Genomic DNA, 27,385 nt, shown 5'->3' with positions numbered 1-27,385 from the left:
TGATCACACTGAATGAAGATCCAAGCATTGAATAAAGATCCTATCACAATATTATCTATTACATGTTCAAAATATCTTTGCACGCGCTATGTTAATCCTGACTTCAGGGAGTTGGCAATGAGATTCTGCACTGGGGGAGCTCAATTTGCATATTACCAGAGGCAGTTGTCCGCACTGTGATAGATCGCTGGCTTTTTAATGTGTTTACACTGTGTTCCAGTTAATGTGGAGGAATGGATTCCTTTTAACTGTACTCTGAAAGTGAGACCATTTATTTATTTGTTTAAATCCCAGGGCTAATGACACAGGAGTCCTCTCCTACAAAGACCACCTGCCAGTGAGCCGGATTGTGATCGGAGACACCAACAGGACTGGCTCCGAGGCCGTCTACCGGGTCGGTCCTCTGCGTTGTTACGGAGACAGTAGGTGATCTCGTCTGTTTTTTTTGGCTGCAAATGGTGTCTTTGATGCCCCAGGCATGATGATAACGCTCCCTTTGCAATCTAGCGATCTTGTCTTTTCTTTTCTCCCGGTGAGCAGCGTGACACTCGCTCACTGGAGAGATGCTTCAACCATCTCCCTCTCCGTTCCATCTTTCTTTTGTTCCCTCATTCAAATATCCCTTTCTTTCAGAGTCTACGTGGAACGCAGCATCCTTCTACCAGGAGGTGTCCTTCCTCCACTTTCCCACCCTGCAGGCAGAGCTGGGCTCTGACATCTCCTTCTACTTTAAGACCAGCGCCCCCTCAGGAGTGTTCCTGGAGAACCTGGGCTTCAAGGACTACATCCGACTGGAGCTCAGCTGTGAGTAACGTTCAGACACCCAGGACTCACAGTGAGCAGCTGTCTGCGTTTCACAAATGACGCGGCGGTCGGATTTGATTGACTGACATGCACAGGGTTCAGATTGACATGCACACTAAAAGTGTCTCAAAAGAACAGTCATACTGTACTTACTACACGCACATGCACACACACACACACACACACACATACACATGCACACACACACATACACACACACATACACGCACACACACACACACATACACATGCACACGCACACACACACACACACACACACACACACACACGCACACACACACACACACGCACACATACACACGCACACACACACACGCACACACACACATGCACACACACACATACACACACACACACATGCAAATGGCCACACCGACTATAACATCTGTCAGAGATGTTTCAAGCTCTTTATTTTAGATTGAAATGAAGACTGTATCTGTCAGTCTTGCACAGTGAAAGGCTATTATCAAGCTGTCAGACAGAGCCTGACAAGCAAATGATAATTTATCTTTCAAACCATGTAATCAGCAGAACAGTGTCTCTATTTTCTGAGGAGACTCAGGAGATTTAGACTCAGTACTGACACCTTGGTTGATTTGTATTGTTTGCACTTTTGCAATTATAAAAAAAAAAAAATATTGTGACGCCTGCTCAGACACTTACTGCCTCTCACCTCCCACCCAATCATATACTGTATTTATACCTGCCGTTGTCTTAGCAGAGCACAAAATATCACTATATTCCCCCCACCCATAGACTGTATTTATAACTGCCGTTGTCTTAGCAGAACGCAAAATATCACTACATTCCTCCCATCCATAGACTGCATTTATACTTGCCGTTGTCTTAGCAGAGCACAAAATATCACTACATTCATCCCACCCATAGACTACATGTATATCTGCCATTGTCTTACATGTAGCAGAGCACAACATATCACTACATTCCTCCCACCCATTAAACTGGACTTTGAAGAAGTCAAATTGACAATGTCATCATGCAGCAACACACACATGCGATGGGCGGCACACACAGGAACACACATGCAATTTTTTGGGTCGCCGATTAAATTCCGTCTCTGCGCTTGACCCATCCCGTCGTCCTTCCCCCCAAGGGCTGCCAGGAGCAGACATGGGCTGCGGCGTGGGGCTGCACCCGGGGGCCGATCCAAGTGCTCCTGTCCGTCTTCATCAGGGACGTGACAGGCAGCGTTAGCGATCTGTTCTGCATGTTTTTCCATTGGGTTTATATTCTGGAGGGGAAACCCTTGCGAGCATGGGGGAGAACATGCAAACTCCACACAGAAAGGTAGATACCCCACCTGGGTACCTGGCAACGCGGCGACCTGGTTCCCAAGCGGGAATCGAACCCTGGACCTTCTAGCTGTGAGGCGACAGTGTTAACCACTACACCACCGTGCCGCCTATAGACTGCATTTAGCCGTTGTCTTAGCATAGCACAAAATATCACTACATTCCTCCCACCCATAGACTGTATTTAGCCGCTGTCTTAGCTAGCGATGTCATTTTTTGTCCCAGATCAAGTGATCGCATTAATTACTGGAGGGGTGATCGATTACTCGTGGAGGGAAATCTATTTGTAGAGCGCATCTTAAAGAGCATGTGAGCAGCAATAGCAATGCACAGAAATATACCCGTCACAGTTATCATTTGATATTAGGAATTTATTCACAACACTGGTATCGAGCCCAGCTCTCGGTGTTGCTACCGGCTTGCCGGTCGCCATACTAACACAATTGGCAGTGTTAGAGGGTGGGAAAGCCGGTGGGTGGGGATTGGACGTTGTGGACAGCGACTCCTACAGGTCGGTTGGGTGACGCCTGTACAGCAGAAACAGGAAGTATCGGGGGCAGCGTGAGCCTCCCACGCGTTACTCCTCGCCACTGAGAGTTCGAGCTGTCTGGTGAAAAGATGCGACAGGCTGCCTCCTCGTGTACCGGAGGGGACACGTGATGCAAGGCTTCTATCCTCACTACAGCTGACCAGTGGGAGGCATAGTCTAGCAACATTCAAGACAGGGGAGGGAAGAATTGGAATCACGAAATTGGGATGGGAGAAAAATAGAAAAATAGGAAAAAAAAAGGAATTTATTCACAACTAACAAACACGTTTTATACTCAGCGTTTAATGCTTATCGTATCGACTTGAAGCCTTTAGCCTAATTAGAAGTTACTCAGAGTACCGAAGAACTTTCCCGCTGTAAGCCCATGGCAGGTCTGCTGTCTACGATCCAGTCACTGATGTCACACAGGAGACACACGCCGCACCGACAATCCACACAATCTGACAGCCGACAAAAACACACCCCATCCTGTCCGTATGGGCCGCATCAGGGGGACCCTGATGGAAACAAGACAAACGTCTTTTTCAGGTCTGCATCCCTTTAACAATTGTGTGTATTGAGCCGTACTGTATTGTACCCATTCTGCAATCTGTTAAATAAAGTTTTCATTCATTCATTCATTCATCTTCATCAGGCACACTAGGGCTGACCTCAACTAGTCGAATAGTCTACTAATCGATCGAAAGGAGCCATAGTCGACTGCCAATCTCTCAGTCGAATGCAAAAAAATATATATATATTTAATAATTATTATTAGAATATATATTTTTTTTTATTATCATTCCATTTGGGCTGTCGGGGGTGCTTAATGTCTGATTTAACTTAAAAATCAGACATTAAAAATCAAGGATGCCTGTGAATACGCTTTTCATTGTTTCTTTAACGAGATCCTAACGGAATATCTAAGAAGTGGATGTACAGGGGGAGCCCTATCTCTCGGGGTGGATGGCGGGAGGATGGGGATATTTCTTTATTATTTCTGTTATTTGAATGTATTGTCTGATGTATGTTTGTAAACTAAAACTAAAACTGCAAATAAAAAAATTTAAGTTTAAAAAAAAAATAAGTGGATGTACAAGGAAGCGACGATCAAAAATCTCAGTAGAATTATAAGTTATATTATTATTGTTTACAGGTACAGTACATCTTGAATGTCCATGCAGGCTGTATAATGTAAAGCAGTGACATTTCACGGGGGGGGGGTTGAAGAGGCAATATTGGTGTCATTGCTCTATTGATATGATTTATTCAATCATGATGTATTCGTTTGTAAACACCATGAGGATGAGTGAAGCTTTCCCCTCTGCATTTTGCTTATGCATGTAATATTGTATTTTATAGTTTCCGGAGAGGTTGGTAAGACAGAAGAATATATATATCCATTTAGGTGTTTACAAAAAATGTCATTTTATTAATTTGAAAGGTTTCATCTAGTCTTGATTTAAAGATGCTACAAAGAGAATTTTCGTTAAATATTCTTTAACTTAAATCAGACATTAAGTACCCCACACAGCCCAAATGGAATTATCCCAAAAGATTTAATAAAATGTATTACATAGTCGGCAAAACAAATCCTTAGACAGACCTAAGGCACAGAAGGCTAACACTGTGGGAGAATCACTAGGCTACAAGACGTCCACCGTTTGATGAACACAAAGCCATCCTTTTGATCATGATAGTAACTCAGTTAGGTAAACACTTGTTTGTACAGTTAAATTCTTCCATACACATTCCATACAACATACATTTCTTGGCTCAACAACATATAACTGCAGGCTACATTTCTCTAATTTTTCTCTCTCTCTCTCTCTTTGATTTTCCCAAGCTCAGTGCAACGGCGCGACCACACTGCCAAATTTTCTTTTCGAATTAATTATTTTTAATGGAGACAACAAATTGCCTTTACATACATGTGAAAATATTTTCAAATATGTACACATACATGTGAAAACATTTTCAAATATATACACACAAACAGAAATGTAAACCACTCAAGTTCCCTTGTAACGGCGAGTAATCAAGGGAATTGATTACTCACGCCCATCCCTAGTCTTAGCAGAGCACAGAATATCCCTGGAGATTCCTCCCACCAGCCCACAGTGTTCACCCCTGCCATCAGGTAGGAGGTACTGTAGGTCTACCGCACCAGAACCCCACGCTTCAAAGACTGCTAAATACAAAGCAGACATGGGTGTAAACAAAATTTGACTATATTATGCACACATTTCGTACATGTACATACACACCTAACCTTAAGCACTTTAAACTTGAATGTAATGTAGATTCTGGTGTGTGTGTGTGTGTGTGTGTGTGTGTGTGTGTGTGTGTGTGTGTGTGTGTGTGTGTGTGTGTGTGTGTGTGTGTGTGTGTGTGTGTGTGTGTGTGTGTGTGTGTGTGTGTGTGTGTGTGTGTGTGTGTGTGTGTGTGTGTGTGTGTGTGTGTGTGTGTGTGTGTGTGTGTGTGTGTGTGTGTGTGTGTGTGTGTGTGTGTGCGTGCGTGCGTGCGTGCGTGCGTGCGTGCGTGCGTGCGTGCGTGCGTGCGTGTGATCTAGACCTTGTGAACCTTATTGTATTCTTGGCATTGCTGTTTTTGTTTGTATTGTGAGTGGTATGTTGTATGTTTTATGTATATCGTTGAGTGCTATCTTGTGTTGTGGCAGAGAGGGATGCCTGTGAATACGCTTTTCATTGTTTCTTTAACGAGATCCTAACTGAATATCTAAGAAGTGGATGTACAAAAATCTAAAATCTCAGTAGAATTATAAGTTATATTATTATTGTTACAGGTACAGTACATCTTGAATGTCCATGCAGGCTGTATAATGTAAAGCAGTGACATTTCACGGGGGGTTGAAGAGGCAATATTGGTGTCATTGCTCTACATTGATATGATTTATTCATGATGTATTCGTTTGTAAACACCATGAGGATGAGTGAAGCTTTCCCCTCTGCATTTTGCTTATGCGTGTAATATTGTATTTCTAGTTTCCGGAGAGGCTGGTAAGATATATATATATATATATCAATTTAGGTGTTTACAAACTGTGTCATTTTATTAATTGGAAAGGTTTCATCTAGTCTTGATTTAAAGCTACTACAAAGAGAATTTTCTAAAGAAATATTCAGATCGGTTGTGATACATTGCTATAATTACAGTAATCAAATGAGACCATAGGCGAAACAATTAGTAGCCTAATTATCATGATAATTCTGTCTCTTCCCGATTTGGCCACTTGTTCCAGATTTGTTTCGATGATGAGAGGAGAGGGTGCACAGCCCTTGCTAACGGTGAGCGTGGAGTTATTCTTGTTGATGAAGCGAGTTCAAATCAAAATCAAATAAAATGTATTCGTAATCACAAGTTAATATCCCCATGGGCCGGACAAGTCTTCTTTAAACAAGTCAAGAAGAAACATCACAATAAATCTAGAACAAAAAACCCACCATGAAATCCAAAATAAATGTCAAATAAATAAAATCAAAACTCCCAGACATACCCCAGCGAAGGTAAGGAAAACTCACTAAAAACCTAGCAATAGGAAAAAAGCACCACAGGCAATTTGGAGGAGAGAAACCTTAGAAGGGCCGTTCAACGGGAGATCCCCCTTCTTGGATGTCGGTGATAGTAGTGTTGCTATGGATGATCGATGGGTGGAGAATAAAACAGGCAAAATAGTTGGTATGTATGTACATATATGTGTAATAAAACACAAATATGTACATACAATAGCAACGGGTACATAAGAACATGAGTTTTGTTCGCAAAAGCTTCCTTTGCGCGGTTCCTTTGCCTTCAGCGGAACTCCTGTGACTCCAACCCTGCGACACACAATATCAATACAAAACGGAGGATAATCAATGGACTCGTTGCGGCCTCGTCAATTGTCTTTCATCCTCATCAGTCTCAATGTGTATATGCAGTAATCCTGCCAAGGTATGGTTGTTGAAATTACAATGATGTGTGATGTGAAAATACTCCTATAGTGCCTTTAAGATACTATAAATAACTGTTTATTCAGACTACTAATACTCTTTTGTTGTTTTTTATGCCGTTTTGGCTGTAATCTCTAACACCTTCTTCAGAAGCATCACAGATGTTATTGTGACGTATGCCATCAGCTTGGTTGTATGGCTGTGTTCCCCTGAAGTGGCAAGACCGCACGTCTGTTGTTATTTGACGTCTCTTTTAGAACAGCGTTCCACACTAGGCCCCCCAAAATAAAATCACGTTGGAAGACACAAACTTGTACAAAGTCCTAGAGAGCGATCCAACGGAGGAGAAGAGAGAGAGACTCCTGCTAAAACCCCTGTTAAATGAGGAAAATATTGATCAAGACTCGTCTGACCATGTAATACCCAAGGGCAGAATTACTCAATGGATGTATTGCATGCCCCAAAATCCATAAAGCAGTCACTCGCCTAGTTGATAGCGTAGGCGCAGTTACTACAACTTATCAAAGGCACTAATTGAGATATTAAAACCTCTCATAGGCCTCAACCGATTGCAAAAAACCCAAACTAAATTGGAAAGATATTGAATTAACATGAAATTAGAAACAGATGAGATAGAACTCGTGACTCATGATGTCATTTGTTTGTTTGCCACTTTTAGCGTTGGACGTGATCCTCTTAAATCTGATAGGACTCTGTACAAAAGTACAATACTAATAGTTGAGGACATCATCTTTACTTCATTTAGAGGAAACTTCTATAGACAAATAGAAGCATTTTCATGGGGGTTGTGTGGTGGAACCAGAGAGATGAATCAGGTGTGTGGTCAAATATTCATGGTTGATACAAATGTATTGTTAAAACATGGCTAATCAAATACAATTTAGGTTAGGAGTTTGGTAGAGAACATGACTTTCTCTGGCCAGGAGAATGGGTCAAGCACCCACCTCCAATCTGTGGGATCATCTTTTACGCCATCTGGAAGGAATGGGCGGGGAGGGATGACCAGGTGATTCGCGAGGAAAGGAGGGTACAGGGGGGAGGGAGGTGGCCTTGAAAGGAAATTCCACAAAAGCTATACAGTATCAACTGTACCACCTTCAAACAATGGGGACTATCCTTCTGGAAAAGGTATGTGAAGGTCAGAGCAGGACACACACAGGAACCTACTGGCCAACTAAGCTCGACACACCGCGCACAAGCAACATCAAATTCACACATGACGATGGAGAAAATAAATCCATCACTTTCCTTGACATAAAAGTTGAACATAGGGAAGACGGAGGCATAAAACCGAAGGTTCACAGGACACCTACTCATACAGACCGGGCACCTGTTATGGACATCAGAATGTCACACAGCCCATAAACCGTCAGCCGCCTGGAGTTTATTCGAGCGATTCTGAGGACAGACGAGAGGAGAAGAAACACATCAGAAGCGCTCTCACCCATTGACAAAATACGACGTCCAAACAAACGAGGCCAAGGACAAAATGGAAAAGAAAAGGTGCAGCCACTCTTCCACTACTACGTGTGTGGTTTTACAGAACACACCGAGAGGGTAATGACAACACATCACATTACACCACGGTGAAGCCTGACAGCAAACTACACCAGCTGCTCATACATCCCAATGACAGGACTGACGCAGAGGAGAAATATGTGAAATGCTTTATGAAATCCCACACCTTTCATGTACTGTAACAAAACCTAATAAATGTGACATGCTTTATGAAATCCCACGCCTTTCATGTACTGTAACAAAACCTAATAAATGTGACATGCTTTATGAAATCCCACCTTTCATGTACTGTAACAAAACCTAATAAATGTGACATGCTTTATGAAATCCCACGCCTTTCATGTACTGTAACAAAACTTAATAAATGTGACATGCTTTATGAAATCCCACGACATTCGTGTACTGTAACAAAACCTAATAAATGTGACATGCTTCATGAAATCCCACGCCTTTCGTGTAACAAAACCTAATAAATGTGACATGATTTATGAAATCCCACGCCTGTCACGTAACAGAACCTACATCGGAGAGACGGGTTGAGCCTTTGGCACATTAAAAAAAAAGGAACACCCGGGCGGCTACGTGGCGTAGTGGGCAAGGCGCTCGCCACGAAATCTGGAGACGCTGGGCTCGCCTGTTCGAGCCCAGCGCTCCACATTTGCATTCAGTTTAGCTGGTCGTCCACAGTAATACACATTGGCCGTATTACGGGGAGGGAAACTGAAGGGTGGGGATCGGGCGTTGTGGACAGCGACTCCTACAGGTCGGTTGGTGCGCCTGCGCAGTAGAATCAGGCAGTGTCAGGGGCAGCGTGAGCCTCCCACGCGTTACTCCTCGCCACTGAGAGATCGAGCTGCGCAGGTGAAAAGATGCGACTGCTGTTACCTCAAGTACCGGAGGGGACTTGTGCTATGTATGACTTAGTCCACATTGCAGCCGGCTTGTGGGAGGCAAGAAACAGCGTTCGTGACAGGGGAGGGTTGAATTGGATGATACGAAATTGGGATGGGAGAAAACATAGAAAAATGGGAGAAAAAGTGGATATATAAAAAAAAAAAAAAGGAACACCAGAAATAATGTGAAAAAGGAGACACCTGGAGCACATACCTGCACAAAGAAACACCACGCTGGTAAGGAATATCTAAAATCAGCGACGTCAGACCAGTGTAAGAGGGAAGAACACGTCATGGACTGGAAGGGGGTGAAAATGATCACATCTGAAATTAAGGAGGCGATAGAAACATGCCCAGGTGACAATTAACTAGGACGAGGGGGCCTAGCAATTATCCCACACCTGGATTGCTGTTCTGAAAGAGCTGTCGCACAACACCGGGTGTCATTGTCTTGCCACTTTCAGCAATAACGTCACAATAACACCTGTTGTGCAGTAGGTGGCAGAGATTAGACGACAGCCGGAAAGTGAAGGTAACAAACACCCTTTTGCTCTTATGTCATGTTCAGGTTGGGATTTCTTTCCACCCAACCAAGGAATCCCAACCTGAGCATGCTGACATAAGAGCAAAATGTCCGCTGTGTGAATATGGTCTATGACTCTGTATATTATGCTTAATATGATTTAAATATGACAAATATAGCGTATTTCATCACAGTTACTGTACCGGTGAGTCTTGGCAAGCTCCTCTGAAGGCCAGTTGATGTTTTCACTTTTCTCCGGATATTTGGAGCCTTTAATGTATTACTGCGGGCTGTTGTAGCTGAGGGACATTGTGAAATATTGACGACCTGTCAACTGAGGCCTTCCATAAATCCATTCAGGTCATCAAGCCTTCCCAGCATCATTGTATCACGTTGCAGCCCCACGGGATGATATAGTACAACATAAAAAAAATGAGTATCGCGTTTAATCTGGCCTGACTGTCATCTACTCCCACCCACCCACCCTTTCCCCACCCACCCAACCTCCCCCCACCCACCCTCCCCCCTCAGCTCCCTCCGTGGTGACGTTCTCCTTTGAAGTGGGAAACGGGCCGGCGGTCCTCGCGGTGAAGTCCCACATGCCCCTGAATGACAGGCAGTGGCACTACGTGAGGGCAGAGCGTAACGTGAAGGAGGCCTCCCTGCAGGTGGACCAACTGCCCCTGCGCTTCCTAGAGGCCCCGTCTGACGGACACCTCCGCCTCAGGCTCAACAGCCAGCTGTTTGTGGGTAAGAAGCCCCGGCCGCAGCCTTGCGAAACCCCCGCTGGAGAGACAGTGAATTAATTAGGCTACTCTGAACAGTAATCCATTTATTAAATGTTATTCCTTGGTGGTAATAATGGCAGCCGGTGAGTCATACGGTCCAAATGGAAGCACAATGTGGCCCTGGCGTAATAAATGGTATGTCTCGACAGGATTGACAAGTTGGCATGAATCCAATGAAAAACAACTTTTTCTCTACAGTAGTCCGTCTCTCATAGCCTAGATGAGCTTGTCACAGCCACATCTATGACCTATCAATCAAATGCATTTCATTGGCTCCGGATATGAGCGTTATCATTTCATAGAACCTACAGTATGGTCAAAAAGCACGACAATATGCCTGCCTTGTTTACAGCTGGAGACGTCAACAGGCCACATACGAGGGTTGCTTAAAGCTATCAATAACGTAAGGGCTGAGCAATAGAGAAGTCGGCACTACAACAGGAAGTGCATTTATATATTTTTTATTTATCAAGAGTCACCCCAACAGCAGGCACGCTTACAAGCCCGGAAACCAACACGGTTGCATCAGAACCTAAATAAAGTACTAATTGACCACAGGAAAAAAGGTACATAATGCACGTTATATTATAGCCATAATTAAATAAGCTGCATTCAGATTTGGGTGCAGGAAAAATGGGCCAAAACAAGCTCAATACGGAAATACAATAGTAATACACTCATTCTTATCTTTATAGCAGATTATACATTTTACTCACTAACTATATAACATTTACCTCTTAATTTAAAAACAAATAGGGCGGCTAAGTGGCGCAGTGGGCAAGGCGCTCGCCACTAATGCAGGAGATGCTGGATTCGAGCCCAGCTCTCTGCATTGCTACCAGCTTGGCTGGTCGTTCGTACTAATACAATTGGCAGTATTAGGGGGTGGGAAGCTGGTGGGTGGGAATCGGACGTTGTGGACAGCGACTCCTACAGGTCGGTTGGTGCGCCTGCGCAGCAGAATCAGGAAGCAACCAGGGCGCCGTGTCCCTCCCACGCAGACCCTCGCCGCTGAGAGATTGCGCTGTTCAGGTGAAAAGATGCGACGGCTGCCTCCTCGTGTACCGGAAGGGACACGTGATGCAAGGCTTGGTCCACATTGCAGCCGACCTGTGGGAGGCATGGCCTAACAGCGTTCGAGACAGGGGAGGGTAGAATTGGACAATACGAAATTGGGATGGGAGAAAAATAGAAAAAATGGGAGAAAAAGTAGATAATTTTTTTTTAAACAAATATATATATTTCAAATTCAAAGTCATTTTGGTCTATGTGATTCTTCTTAATGTGGGGCGACAACCTTAGCGCCCCGCTACTGGCCAGCCACCACTGCTCGGTGGGCAACACATTAGTCATCACCTCACACTACTCACACAATATAATTATGGTTAATAAAACATCTGTGTTTAATGTGCTGTCCCTGGAAGGATGACATGAATATAATTTTAAAAAAGTGTGCTTGAATTGGGTTCAAACTATTCCTGCACTTACAGAGTCATTGCTTATCTTGGAAATTAGTTGGCTGAGTAGAGGCATGGAATGACTGACAAATGAAAGCCATGGAAAAACCTTTTAAACCATTATGATTAATGTGAGAAAAAAGAGCACTGTGTTATTGGGTAAAACAATTATTTTGAGACGCAGTACAGATTGTCATAACATAACAAGAATAATTTGTGTATACTGCCCCGCTACAACGAATGGCGAATATAAATCATTGGAGATTATGCCTATAAAGTAGTTATACTGTAGATGCTGTGCAACAGAAGGCACGGACTAACCCTATATATTATGGCTCCCTCACCTCCATAATCATTCTGCAAGTAGACAGGAACCATATATAAACATGGGAATATATGAGTTATTCAATATAAACTGTTATTATTGTTGCGGGGGGGGGGGGGGGGGGGAAGGAGGCTGGACTCGAAATCCATTAATCTGACCGGTATATTCAGTCAAGGTCAAGTGAATGACATAAATAGACTCTGTTGCCTATATTGTACAAACTCTGAACTCTGCTGCCTTCACTGTGTACAACTGCCTTATACTGTAATCATAACCAATTGATCATAATCAATTGTAAGGGGGTAGGGATCAATAAGCTTAGCTTCCCTCTACTCCTTTTTTGGACATGTCTGCTAACTGAATGCATTGCTCTTGACTTTTTGTTTATAATTCCTTTATTTTAACTTTTTCATTCATTCATTCATTCATAACTACCTACCTCAAACTATAGTCTGCCCATACAACACTGTATGATAGCCATGTACAATAATACTATATTTTTTATTTGATTTGATTTGATTTGATGTTTTTTATTATGGGCTTAGAAGACACATAAACAATAAGTATATAATAGTATACTTGACAAATTATGACATTGACAATAGGTTATATAGACCGAGATGGCCACAAAAAAAGAAAATACAATAAAACATAATATAACACAAGCTGTAAGCAATGTATGTAAACAAACTATATATACCGACAGTGGCTTGGGAGGTAGAGCAGTCGTCTGGTAATCCGGAGGTTCCCGGTTGGATCCCCGCTCCTCCCGGGCAGCGTGTCGAAGAGTCCTTGAGCAAGACACGTAACCCCTAGCTGCTCCCTATGAGCATGTTGGCACCTTGCATGGTTGCCTCTGCCCTCGGTGTGTGAATGTGTGAGTGAATGGGTAAAATGTGAGGAACAAATTGTAAAGCGCTTTGGATAAAAGATCTATATAATTGCACCATTTACCATTTATATATATTTATCCACATCTGTCTGAATATACCTGCATATATTCCTGTTTGTATTAGGGCTGACCCCTATTAGTCGAATAGTCGACTAATCGATCGAAAGGAGCCATAGTCGACGGCCAACCTTTTAGTCGAATGAAAAAAATATATATATATATTATAATACAAAAAAATTAATTATATAATATTTTTTTTTCATCATTCTAATAGTCGACTATCTGTTATGGTTTGTAAACAACCCCAACAGCACGGCACAGACAGGTAGTTCAGAGTTAGCCAAAAACCAGGGCGTATTTATTTCCAAAAACAGAGAAGAGCAAAAACAACAAACGGCACAAGGGGAGAATGTCCTTGGGCAGAGTAGGCTCTGCGGCTCTGCAGCACGGCTCAGAGCACAGACGGCACTGTGGCATTGCGCCTCTGACTCTGCGGCTCTGCAGCTACTTGGACATCCACTCGGGGAGGAACAGAGAGAGAGAGAGAATGTCAACAAACGAGCGTATGGAATACGAGGCAGTCCAGTATTATTTAGCTGAGTCCAGTACTAACACAAGCGACACATCTTCAGTGTTTACCAAAACACACAAAAAACAGAAAGGTCCCGAGTCCAGGAAAATGCGAGGAAAAAACAGAGCATCCAAAAAAGTACGTTTCCAAAAACTCACCAAGGCGCAATTGCGCAAAGCGGTCTACGAGGCACAGATCCAACGGATGGCAGAGAGGAGCAAACAGCGGCGACTTCCAAAGACGTTCTGGAGAACAGACGGGGAACAACACGGGAGGAAACAAGCAGCAGCTAGTGGTAAGCCAAAACGACCCGACACAGAACGTTCAGAACCCCAGAGTATATAAGGGCTCCACCGAGCTGATTTGAAACTCACTTCAGGTGCGTGAAGGTAATTGGTACCTGGAAGCGTGCAGACTTGGACCAATCCTCACACTACCCCTCCCTCCACGGGAGCCACCCGGCGACCCGCCCGGCCTCGGCTTCCCCGGATGGGACCGATGGAAGTCGGTGACCAGGGCGGGGTCCATGATGAGCTGGCGGGAGACCCAGCTCCGTTCCTCCAGACCGTATCCCTCCCAGTCCACCAGGTACTGGAACCCCCGTCCCCGCCGTCGGACATTCATGAGCTGACGGACCTTCCACTGGGGGTGTCCGTCCACCATCTCGGGAGGAGGCGGATCTGGAGCAAGAGGCATCAGGGGACTGAGAGAGACAGGCTTAACCCGGGACACATGAAAAACGGGATGAATGCGCATGGACGCAGGAAGCTTAAGACTCACCGCCGTGGGACTGAGCACCTTCTGGATCTCAAAAGGACCGACGAACCGGGGTTAAGCTTCTTGGCCGTGGATCGAAGCGGAAGATCCTTGGAGGACAACCATACCCTCTGCCCAGGTTGGTACGTCGGCGCAGGGATCCGGCGTCGGTTAGCTCCCCGACTGGCACGCTCCGATGCCCGGAGCAGCGCTGTCCTGGTGATCTCCCAGACTTGACGACACCGGTCGAGATGCTTCTGCACGGAGGGAACTGCCACTTCCGACTCCTGTGCAGGGAAAAGAGGGGGTTGGTAGCCCAGGGATACCTTGAATGGCGAGAGGCCGGTGGCGGAACTGACCAGGGAGTTGATGGCGTACTCGACCCAGGAGAGGAACCGGCTCCAGGAAGCAGGTCTCTTGGCGGCAACACAACGGAGAGTCAGTCAAGTCAAGAGTTTTATTTGTCACGGCATACAAGTATACAATGAAATGCGGGTGGTCTTGCCCGCAACGATGTGCAATACAGTAGTACAACATATAATAGAATCCAATAGACAACATTGTGCAATAAACAGGTAACATAGTGAGACATCACGGTATTTGTACATAGTTATTTACAGAGCATGAAGGACATGCTAGGTCCCTAGGTAGTGCAATACACTGTTAATATACTATTTTTAAAGTGACCTTTCTTTGTGTCCATAAGTGTGGGCGTGTGCAGCATGAGTGAGTGCTTTCTCATGTTAAAGTGGCTGCTAGTGTGCGAGTGTGCACAGCGTGTGTGTCGTGTGTGTGCTAATGTGTGCTTGTGTGTGTAGGGTTCAGTGTTCTGTGACCCTCAGTGTTCATTGTTCAAGGCTCTGATGGCCTGGGGGAAGAAGCTGAGCCGAAGCCTCTCTGTCCTAGTAGCTGGTGTTCGCAGGCGTCTGCCTGACCTCAGCAGCTGGAACAGGCTGTTATTGGGGTGATGAGGGTCTTTCATTATTCTGCAGGCTCTGGTTTTGCACCTTTTGTTGTATAGAACCTGCATGGTTCATCCTCTCTGTTTGTCCGTTAGTCTGTGGATGGTAACCAGACGAGACCCCCCCCGAGTTGCCCCCAATCCCTTGCAAAAGGCCCGCCATACCTGGGAAGTGAACTGGGGACCCCGGTCCGAGACGACGTCCTGGGGGAAACCATGGAGGCGGAACACGTGGCTTGTCAGGAGGTCCGCTGTCTCGGAAGCTGAGGGAAGCTTGGGAAGGGCCATGAGGTGGACCCCCTTGCTGAACCGGTCCACCACAGTCAGAAGGACTGTGTTTCCCTGGGACGGTGGAAGACCCGTGACGAAGTCCAATGCCACATGGGACCAAGGGCGGCTCGGAATGGGAAGTGGCTGTAATAGACCGGAGGGTGCCTGGTGGGAGGCCTTGCTGCGGGCGCAGACCGTGCAGGCCAGAACAAACTCCTTGACGTCGTTCCTCATGGTGGGCCACCAGAATCGACGAGCCAGGAAGGAGAAAGTGCGGTGAACGCCGGGGTGGCAGGCAAACCGGCTGGTATGGCCCCATTGGAGAACCCGGGACCGGACTGAGTCGGGGACGAAGAGGCGACGAACAGGTACGTTGCTGGGAGCGGGATGGAAACGTAGGGCATGCCTGACCACGGTCTCGATGCCCAAGGTGACCACTCCCACCACCCTGACCTCTGGGATGATGGGAGTCGGGTCCTCAGTGGTTGGAGCCCCCTTGGAGTGTAACCGGGACAGAGAGTCGGCCTTCGTGTTGCGGGACCCAGTTGAAAAGTCAACGAGAAGTCGAACCGAAGCTGGCCCACCTTGCCTGCCGGCCATTGAGGCGCTTGGATGCACGGATGTACGTCAAGTTCTTATGATCCGTTCAAATGGTGAACGGTTCCTCGGCCCCCTCCAGCCAATGACGCCACTCCTCCAAGGCAGCCACTACCGCCAGCAGCTCCCGATTGCCAATGTCATAGTTCCTCTCGGCAGGAAGGAAACGACGAGAGTAGAAAGCGCACGGATGGACCTTCTGGTCCGTCGCCGACCGCTGAGACAAGATAGCCCCTAGTCCAGTATCCGAGGCGTCCACCTCCACAATAAACTGCCTCTTGGGGTCTGGGTGGAGCAAGACCGGGGCGGTGGTGAACTTCTTCTTGAGGGAACGGAACTCAGCGCAGGCCACTGGAGACCAGTCAAACGGCAGGGAGGGAGAGGTCAGCCTGGTAAGTGGTTCCGCCACTTGGCTGTAGTTCCGGATGAACCTCCGGTAAAAGTTTGCGAACCCGAGGAAGCTCTGTAGGTCTTTCCGAGAGGTGGGTTCCGGCCACTCCTCCACGGCCCGGATCTTGCGAGGGTCGACTCGGGTCAGGCCGCTCTCCACGATGAAGCCAAGGTAATCGATGGAGTCGGAGTGGAAACGGCACTTCTCTGCCTTAACGAAGAGCCGGTTGTGGAGGAGGCGCTCCAGTACTCGGCGGACATGCTGGACGTGTTCCTCGAGAGTCTTGGAGAAGATGAGGATGTCGTCCAGGTATACCACCACAAACTCCTCGAGCATGTCACGGAGGACGTTGTTCATGAGCGCCTGGAATACCGCCGGAGCGTTGGTGAGGCCGAACGGCATCACCAGATACTCGTAATGACCCCTGGGAGTCTTGAAGGCGGTCTTCCATTCATCACCCTCTCGGATACGGACCAGATGGTAGGCACTCCGGAGGTCCAGTTTGGTGAAGACGGTAGCCTGGGTGAGGGGCTCGAAGGTGGAGTTCATGAGAGGAAGAGGATATTTGTTCTTATTGGTGATCTCGTTGAGTTGGCGATAGTCAATGCAGGGCCGAAGGTCTCCATCCTTCTTCCCAACAAAAAAGAAACCGGCCGCCACCGGGGAGGACGAGGGCCGAATGAGGCCTGCTGCCAAGGACTCAGAGATGTACTTATCCATCGCTGCCTTCTCAGGGACGGTCAGACTGTAGAGGCGGCTGTCGGGAAGGGGGGCCCCTGAGCGGAGATCGATGGCACAGTCGTAAGGCCGGTGAGGAGGAAGGGCCTGAGCCCGGGACTTGCTGAAAACCTCCCCGAGGTTGTGGTACTCGGGGGGAATAGTTGAGAGGTCCGAGGGCGGCACACAAGGGGAACTCCGGAGCGAAGGACTGGACGCCGCCTGAAGACACTGGGCATGACAGGAGGAGCTCCACCCCATGATGGTGCCGGAGGACCAGGCGATGTGGGGCTCATGCAGCGCGAGCCAGGGCCGACCCAGGACTACTGGGACAAGAGGGGATCTGGTAATAAAGAACTGGAGTCTCTCAACGTGGTTACCAGCAATGGTGAGGAGGACAGGACAGGTGCGTTGAGTGATGTCAGCCAGGCCGTGCTGATCCAGCGCGAAAACCTCCAAGGGCCTCTCGAGGTCCTCAAGTGGAATGTTGGCCTGCGTGGCAAACTCAACATCCAGGAAACTCTCATCAGCACCCGTGTCAATGAGTGCACCCACTGTCGCCCGCTGGTCCGCCCAGGCTAGGGTGATGCTCGTCAGACAGTTAGGTGGTGCACGGGTGTGGGAACAGGAAAAACGGCTCACCAGGATCTCCCGGGGTCCCGGCGAGCCTGGTCTTTTGGCCGGGTAGGGCAATTGGAGATACGGTGTCCATCCCGGCCGCAGTAGAGACATAGGCCGGACCTGAGCCTGGACTCCCGTTCGGCCGGGCTAAGGAGGGTGCGTCCCAGCTGCATGGGTTCCTCCCTGGTCACAGCTCGGGAGGGAAAAGGGCCACCAGTCGCGGAGGGGGCAGGACGGTCAGCAGAACAGTCACGAGTACGGGGGGTCTGGGGAACCTCTGGGGGTCCCAGTCGTGCTCTCTCACGCCTTCTCTCCCGGAGGCGTCCGTCGATGCGAATGGCGAGGCTGATTAGGCCCTCGAGAGAATCGGGCAGCGCCCGATCATTCCAACCGCTCTCGGTTGCGGCCAGTCTGAACTCCAGCGCGTAGTCGGTGACACTGCCACTGCCCTGCCGGAAGGTGCCCAACCGAGCTCCCGGGTCCTGGCCACGAGCTGGGTGGTGGAAAATCCTTCAGAGCTCTCCCACGAAGTCTGGGTATGAGAAACGAAAATCAGCCCTCATAGACCAGGAAGCAGTGACCCACTGTGCTGCTCGGCCTGTGAGCAGGTTAGTCATGTAAGCTACTCGGGCTCCCTCTGACATAAACCGGCTGGGTTGATGAATGAAAACCAACTCACATTGCATGATGAACGTGGCACAATCCTCGAAGTTACCGTCGAACAAACGTGGGTTGGAGAGACGGGGCTCCCGAGGTGCGAGGTCGGGAGGTGCGGGGTCTGTTGCGGCGGCGGGTAGTGATCTGGCTGGGACTACTGGCACAACTGGGGTTAAAAGCAGGGTGTTAAATGCTGCACTGAGAGCCTGTAGCTGGTGCAGAATATCAGCCTGCTGATTACCCTGGGTAGTCTGCTGGGTGGACAGAGTGTCAAGAGAATCCTGAATAGGCTGGACCTGGGCCCGGAGGTCCTGCACAGCAGCCGCAGCCGCACCTAACTGTTGGGTGTGGTCGTTGGTCAGCTGGATCTGGACCGCCAACGCTGCCCTAACTCTGTCTGTGTCGGCTGGGGTCGACATGGTCGGGTCGTAATGTTATGGTTTGTAAACAACCCCAACAGCACGGCACAGACAGGTAGTTCAGAGTTAGCCAAAAACCAGGGTGTATTTATTTCCAAAAACAGAGAAGAGCAAAAACAACAAAAGACACAAGGGGAGAATGTTCTTGGGCAGAGTAGGCTATGCGGCTCTGCAGCACGGCTCAGAGCAGAGACGGCACTGTGGCGTTGCGCCTCTGACTCTGTGGCTCTGCAGCTACTTGGACATCCACTCGGGGAGGAACAGAGAGAGAGAGAGAATGTCAACAAACGAGCATATGGAATACGAGGCAGTCCAGTATTATTTAGCTGAGTCCAGTACTAACACAAGTGACACATCTTCAGTGTTTACCAAAACACACAAAAAACAGAAAGGTCCCGAGTCCAGGAAAATGCGAGGAAAAAACAGAGCATCCAAAAAAGTACGTTTCCAAAAACTCACCAAAGCGCAATTGCGCAAAGCGGTCTACGAGGCACAGATCCAACGGATGGCAGAGAGGAGCAAACAGCGGCGACTTCCAAAGACGTTCTGGAGAACAGACGGGGAACAACACGGGAGGAAACAAGCAGCAGCTAGTGGTAAGCCAAAACGACCCGACACAGAACGTTCAGAACCCCAGAGTATATAAGGGCTCCACCGAGCTGATTTGAAACTCACTTCAGGTGCGTGAAGGTAATTGGTACCTGGAAGCGTGCGGTCTTGGACCAATCCTCACACTATCGGCTAATTTCGGCCAATCAAAGTCGACTATCCAAATCCTTAGTCGGGGACAGCCCTAACCTGTATATATCCCTTACCTACTCTACCTGTATCACTGTACATAATATTATTGTAACACTGTACATACATCAGATTGTCCTATTTACTCAGTAGTACTAATTTTTATATATATATTGTGACAAGCCTGGTGGGTTTCAGACTCGCCATGGTTCAAATACAAACAAATTCGAATGTCCACACAAGAGCAATATCAATCAATAAGAATATGTATTGAATAAGGGCAGAATCCTCAGACCTACTCCTATCCAAGCTCCGGGAGGGTCATCAAAGAGAAGTCGCCTATTCTCAGTCCTTGCCCCACAATGGTGGAATGAACTACCCACCCCAGTTAGGACAGCCGAAACACGTCCAATCTTTCGCCGTCGACTAAAGACGCACTTCTTCAACCATTATCTGAATTAAAAAAAAAAAAAAAAAAAAAAAAAATCTAACCCTAACTAACCATACTGTCTAACCCTAACCCTGTCCTAATAAACTAACCTACACTGTAGCACTCAACACTTTGATGAACATTGTTACTCAGCTGATAGAGTTGTGCTCTTCCTGATGGCTTGTCGTACAGAACTTGTAAGTCGCTTTGGATAAAAGCGTCAGCTAAATGACTAAATGTAAATGTAAATGTAAGAATCCAGTTCGATAGGCAAGAGAATGGTCGTAATACAGTCCGATGGTCAAAAACACAAAATAGCCTCTCGTACACAAAAAGGGATTGTTCAATACTCAGGGTAGTCATCCGGTCCAGGGTCAGTACACAAGGGGGTTTCTCAGCCAGTCCAGGGTCCAGTACACAATGAACACCTTCTCGCCTTCACCTCTCCTCTCACTACCTCTCACCTTACACAACTCCGAATATCTCAATCTATCTCTCTATGTCACAACTCCAACCTCACCTCCACTCAACTTACTCCTGACTAACCTAGTGGCTTTGTAGTGTGTGTGTATGGGTCTGGGGTGTGTGCACGTGAGATGTGGGTGAACTAATAATGCACAGGTGTGTTCTATCAGTACTAATAATCAGCTACCTAATTGTCTCTACTCCTTCCGTGGCAATAATATCTCCCATCCTTCACATATCCATGAGAGGGGGGGGAGGGGGTGAGATCTGCCACAATATATATATATTCCATTTTAATCACTTGTACATTGTCCACTTTACTGTTACCTTTGCACTCTGGTTAGATGCCAACTTATTTTCATTGTACTGTTGTACAATTGTACTGTACTGTACCTGTTCAATCTTGCATACCCTCACTCCTGACCCCCCAACCCCTGCATCACTTACATTTTCACATCTGTACACACCTATATTTTAGTATTATTATTTATTTAAAGATGTTCTCTCTGTCTTGTCTCTAAGCTCTCCCTCTCTCTGTATTATCCCCACCATGTCATCATTGTGAAAGTCCATGTACTGTGTTTGTCCATGTACTGTGTTTGTCCGCATGCTATAATGCCATGTGTATGTAAAGCGCTTTGAGATGCCTAATGTAAGGCGCTATATAAAATGAATGTATTATTATTATTATTATTATTATTATTATTATTATTATTATTATTATTATTATTATTATTATTATTATTATTATTATTATTATTATTATTATTATTATTATTATTATTATTATTACTAGTGCTGTACGATGACAATACATTTGTAGTAGGGATGCTCGATATTGGCTTTTTTACCGATACCGATATACCGATTGTCCAACTCTTAATTTCCGATACCGATATCAACCGATATCACATTTTAATGCCGATATCGGCCGATAATATCGGTAGGCCGATAATATCGGACATCATTTCTAGAGAAATGTAAAAAAAAAAAAAAAAAACGTACCGATATTTTCCGATATCACATTTTAATGCCGATATCGGCCGATAATATCGGTAGGCCGATAATATCGGACATCCCTAATTTGTATCTAATCTTTTCTATAGACCAGTTTTTTTTTGCAATAGAATCAGCCATGTCAAATGTCCTTACAGTCTGAAGTGCCTAATGCCCGACATTATGAATGACTAATGACACGTCCTCGTCCCCCAGGAGGGACGGCGTCGCGGCAGAGGGGTTTCCTGGGCTGCATCAGAACTCTGACCACAAACGGGGTGAACTTTGACCTGGAGGAGCGTGCCAAGATGACCCCGGGCGTGAGCTCCGGCTGCCCCGGGTACTGCAGCGGCTCCAGCAGCCTCTGCCACAACAGAGGGAGGTGTCTGGAGAAGAACAGCGGCTACGTCTGCGACTGTTCCCAGTCCGCGTACGGGGGACCCTCCTGTAAGGAAGGTGGGTGTTGACTAGGGTTGGGCATCGTTTGGATTTAAACGATTCCGGTTCCGATCCGATTCTCCATATCATTCCTGTTCTGAACGATTCTCAATTCAGATTATTTGAGGTGCAGGTCACAGCTTATTTCGCAGGAGAATTTTTTTTTTTTTGAACATTTAATTTTTTTTTCATACTATCCACATTTTTAGTTCACTTGATACAGTTTAATTTGGTTGCTGTACTGTAACTAGGGTATTAATTAACAAAGTAAAAAAAATAAAAAATTAATTTCTTTTATTTTTTTAAGAATCGAAATGCAGATATGTTACTTCCGGTTCCAGAACCGGAAGTTAGGAACCGGTTCCTAATTAGAACCGGTTTTCGGTGCCCAACCATAGTGTTGACAGACTGTAGTCCTTCCCTATAGTCTCGTCCTTGCTCCACAAAGTTCTTGTCCTTGCTCCTCGGTCCTCGCGCCACAATGGTGGAACGAACTTCCCACCACAGTCGGGACAATTGAAACCCGAGCAATTATCGACCAGCGACAAAAAAAGCACTTCTTCAATCAATATCTGAAAAAAACTAAACAAAACAAAAAAAATAACCTTTGTACTGTCTTTGACTATCATGCACTTTGCTACTAAATCTACCATGTCTATATTACTACCTACTATGCTAATATGTCTTCTGACATTCTTATTTAGCTGACAGAGTTGTACCCGCTTTGGATAAAAGGGTCAGCTAAATGTAAATGTAAATGCCTTGTATTAACGTTACAAGAGTCTGACGGCAGACTGTGTAAAAGCAGTGTGATGGAGGAGGTTCAACATTTGATGTATACAGATGTAAACAGACCGACTGTAGGCCTGTATTCACTATGCCATTCAAGGAGAGGTAAGGGAGTTAGTAAATATACCTACAAGCCTGCATTCACTGTGACATTCAAGGAGAGGTAAGGGGGTTAGTAAACAAACCTACGGGCCTGTTCTTCCCCTCACGGTTTATTTTGTAAACATCAGAAAACATGCCAATAGTGGAATGGATGAACAGAGACCGGAAGAAGGTCTCTCTTTTAGTTGGCGTACTTTGATGTTCACGTTTGCCACGTGTGATTAAATTGCAGCCCGTTTTTGCGGCTGCCGGCTGAAGCGATCTCTCTCAATACTTGGCCAATTACAAAACATCTTGTCCCTATTATTCATATAAATTATGGAAAATGAAGGTCCAGGTTTAGAAAATACTTCAATTTCCTGTTTCCTGGATATTCCGAGGAGTACCTCCTGGGCAGGGAGAAAAACTGCAACAACAGTGCAGCAGCCCTGTACAAATTGGAGTTGTTATGGCAACAGTACATACTGTACGTACTTCCCTGTCAGTCCTTGATGTGGTGGTGGCTCTGTTCACTCTAGAGTTCATACAGTATCATTTGTGTTTTGCATAATTTAAAATGCTCCATTCCAGCTCTTCCACCATTAGAAATTAGCATAATGCCAGAGGTGGAAAGAGTACTCAAATGGAAGTACAATTATTGATCTAAATAAAGGTAAAAATGAACTAATTGAAAATGTGCTTAGAGTAAAAGTTACTGTTCCTTTTCTGTTTTTAAATGGGGGTGATGTGCAGAGAGTTTGTTAAACTAGATTCGTTTTTTTTCATACAATGCAAAAATAACACAATTATATAACTTTCAACTTTCTTTTAAATTAACATTTACAAAATATAAAAATGCAAGAACAAGTTAACTCACGACCACGTGGAGAGGCATTGCAAATGGTAGTTTCTGTGTTGGTAAAACATTTTAGTTTTGTTCAATTATACAAATATCTCAAGTTTCAAGTTTCTTTATTAGTTGTCATACAGAAGTACAGAATACTTTTATACAAAATGCTTCTTTCTGTTACGCTCCAGAGACTGTGTTAGACAAAAAAGACAAGTATAAAATAAAATAAGTATAGCAGTCATTGTCATGTAATTTATGGGGATCCATAAATAAACAAATAAACAAATGCCTAAGTGGATGCTCCTTCAATGACTATTAGTCGACTGAGAATGTCTTTAGTCGAGGACAGCCCTTAATCCAAGTAATAGCCCACATAGGCAAGTTAATTGCCCAATTAAAAATACTGGTTGAAAACAGATAAGTATGTGCAATTGTGCATGTATGTACTGTTCCATGGAGAGTACGGGATGCTGTAAACTGCAACAGCGTTATCAACTGGATTATTGTTAACACTCCATGAAGCATACCCTCCGATTAATGTGCAGTTATTTTTTGGTTAAAATAAGTAGCTCTACATTTTGACAGCCATCACTGTCATATACAGTAGACTGTTTGGTCTGTAACATCATCCCAGTCCCTCCGCTCTGCAGCAAACAGAAATGAAAATGTCTGGTATCCTTCCCACTTTATCCAATCAGGAGAGAGAACCCTAAATTTGTTTGACTTATTTCAAGAAATCTTGCCAAGCTAAATTTGCTTACTGCACTGGTAAATTATTTGACTAGTTTCAAGGACACATTTCCCTTTTTTTTTTTTTTTTTTTTTTTTTTTTATTATTTTTTAAACAAACATATAAACAAACATGACAACACACGATAAGATATACAAGCATTAATTACAGTGCATATCCAATGAAATTACCATTTAGTCAAATGTCTTATACTGGATATACCCCTAATACCTGTTATCTAAAAACCTACACACATATGCTCTAGCTCGTACCCCCCCCCCCTCCCGGACCCCCCATTGGATAATCCAACCATTATAACTTGTTCCTAACCAGACACTACCATTATATGCTAGCTTTTATTCTCTCCACCACTTCTAACCACATAGTCATTTTGGATTAATTGAGACCCAAAATTCTTGCTGTAGATATTTCTTGATAAATCACATCGAGATATGTAAGAGACCAGACCTTCCGGCAAATTTTTTCCGGTTGAAACCATTGTGATGCTATCAGCTTTTTAGCCACTGTGATACCGGATAAAACCAATCTCTTTAGCTGTGGAGGTACTCATGGGCGTATCTAGACCCAGCACTTCAGTAGGGCACAGAAGGGCACCAAAAACTATGAAGCGGGAGCGCATATCGCGACCGCGAGAAATATTTGGCCGGTTTTGGCCGGTTTGTGGGCGAAAATGGGTGGATTTTGTAACTATTTTTTTTAAACTTTATTTCGGTTCTAGGGTTAGGTTAGGGTTATGTTATTTAATTATTTGGGGGAGCCAGCCCCCCAAACTCCTGAAATGCATAGAAATCTATGAAATAAATAAAACAATCTGACATTTATATTAAAAAGAGCTAGCCCCCCAAACCCCTAAAATACATAAAGTTTAAAGTGCTTTACTTGCATTGAACATTGCATTGAACATTGAACATTGAGGAGACATCATTAGAAAGCACAATGTATGTTTCCATAGTTATGCAGATTACACACAATTGTACATCTCCGCTGAACCAAATTATCACACAGCTATAAACTCCATTTCCGCCTGTCTCTTAGCAATAAACAAATGGATGACGAAACTGAAATCCTACTAGTTGGTCCTATAACAAAAAGAGAAATGTTACAGAGCAATATGGGGCAACTTACTCCTTGGATCAAACCCAAAGTTACAAGTAAATAACCTACACTGGCTTCCGGTAACATTTAGAATTGATTTCAAGGTCCTCCTCCTTATATACAAAGTATAAACATTGCGATCATCTAGTATTGAAGGTTCCAAGCCACAGTCTAAAGAAAATCGGGGATGCAGCCTTTGCTAACTATGCACCAAAGTTATGGAACACACTACCTATGGACATTAGGGAAGCTAGATCTCTTAATATTTTCAGAAATAAGCTAAAAACGTACCTGTTCACCATAGCCTTCTAATACACCCCGCTGTTGATTGTACTGTAGCACTATTTTACTCTGGCCATTCTATTGCATAATTTTACTATCTATTCTACTATTCTATTATTGCACTGTATTATTGGTGTGCAAACCAGTCAACTTACAAAAAAGAGCCTGTTGGAGGATTTCAACAAGATAAATGCGACAACATTACAAAATATTTCACTATAATATTTCAAAGTGAAGTAAAAAATATTATAATAATTATTTGATCATGTTAAATGATCATTTGATCATGTTAAAAAAGGGGAAATAAAAAACATTTGTAATTTTTTTTTTTTTTTTTTTTGATCAGTGGGGCACATATGATCATCAGTAGGGCACGTGCCCTACTGATAGTGGTCTAAATACACCGATGATTGCATGTTCAAAGACATCATCCAGCAGTAATACAGAGGGGTGTACAGGTATATCCAGATCCAAGAGATTTGATAATTGCTGGGTCACTTCTTTCCAAAATATCTTAACTGGTGGGCAGTCCCAGTACATGTGCATAAATGTCCCTTCGTCCCCATTTGTACATAGGGAGCATTTGGAGTCTTGTTTAAGACCCATTTTGTTCAGTCTTATAGGAGTTAAGTATGTCCTGTGAATGTAGTTAAGATTGATTTGTTGATGGTCCGGGTTCCTTGATGCAAGTCGTACATTTACCCAGGCCTCTTGCCAGTCAAAGTCTGTCTCCAGGTCTGGTATATCCCTCCTCCAGACAGAGTCTAGATGGAGGGTTTCATACGAGGCCGTTAGTAATTGATGGTAAAAATCTGAAACAAAACCTCTCGATGTCTCTCTTTCATAGAAAAATGTGTGGTATCTGTGGTGTACAATTGGTATCTTTAATGGAACACCGTGAGCTTTCAAACACGCCAATAACTGTGCATAATAATAGTATGTGGACTTGGTGAGATAATTCTTTTTGCGTATTTCATTGAAACTACAAAAACCCTGTTTGTTGAAAAAGGACACATTTACTTAAAACTAGTTTTCATTTCTTATTTTTGTCAGACCATTTTTGCAGGGTGGAGTTATATTATCGTACTTGGCCATCGCGTCCCGCTCTTAAGCCTATCGAGATATACCTCATCTCATGTACCTATTGTACTCCATCAACAAAAAAAACAAGTACGTCACCCACACCTGCCGGGTCCCGCCCCTATGGAGGCGTAGCCTATAAGACAGTAGGCATGGTCACCAACACTCTTCCTCTATTTTCGTTTCCATCATAACGGTTGCAGTGCACCTTATGTAAACTAGTTGTTATGAAAAGATTATGAGAAATTGCGTAATGTTGAAAGTTACCGGAGGTTTGCTTACCCCTGGAATCTTCGGGGCATGTTTCAGCGACACGTCGGGCCTATGTTGATGTTTCCTCGTCTGATGGCAGCAGACCAAGGATCAGCGTGCAAGGTTTGGCTATCGGGCCAG

General features: G+C 45.0%; 1 protein-coding gene across 1 annotated transcript in view; it reads left to right on the top strand.

The window, feature by feature from the left end:
• LOC311227983 (contactin-associated protein-like 5) overlaps nt 1–27,385 on the top strand; it is a gene marked incomplete at its 3' end in the record, with an annotated part of 332,216 nt that overhangs the window by 201,564 nt on the left and 103,267 nt on the right. Inside the window, exons 13-16 of the mRNA XM_084313868.1 lie at nt 295–422; nt 634–804; nt 10,107–10,325; nt 21,843–22,082. Coding sequence (XP_084169994.1) covers nt 295–422; nt 634–804; nt 10,107–10,325; nt 21,843–22,082 — 758 coding nt within the window. The remainder of the gene's footprint in view (nt 1–294; nt 423–633; nt 805–10,106; nt 10,326–21,842; nt 22,083–27,385) is intronic.

Source organism: Notolepis coatsorum (assembly GCF_963971535.1).
Source record: "Notolepis coatsorum genome assembly, chromosome: 5".
Lineage (NCBI taxonomy): Eukaryota > Metazoa > Chordata > Actinopteri > Aulopiformes > Paralepididae > Notolepis > Notolepis coatsorum.
This window is presented reverse-complemented; position numbering and strand designations above follow the sequence as displayed.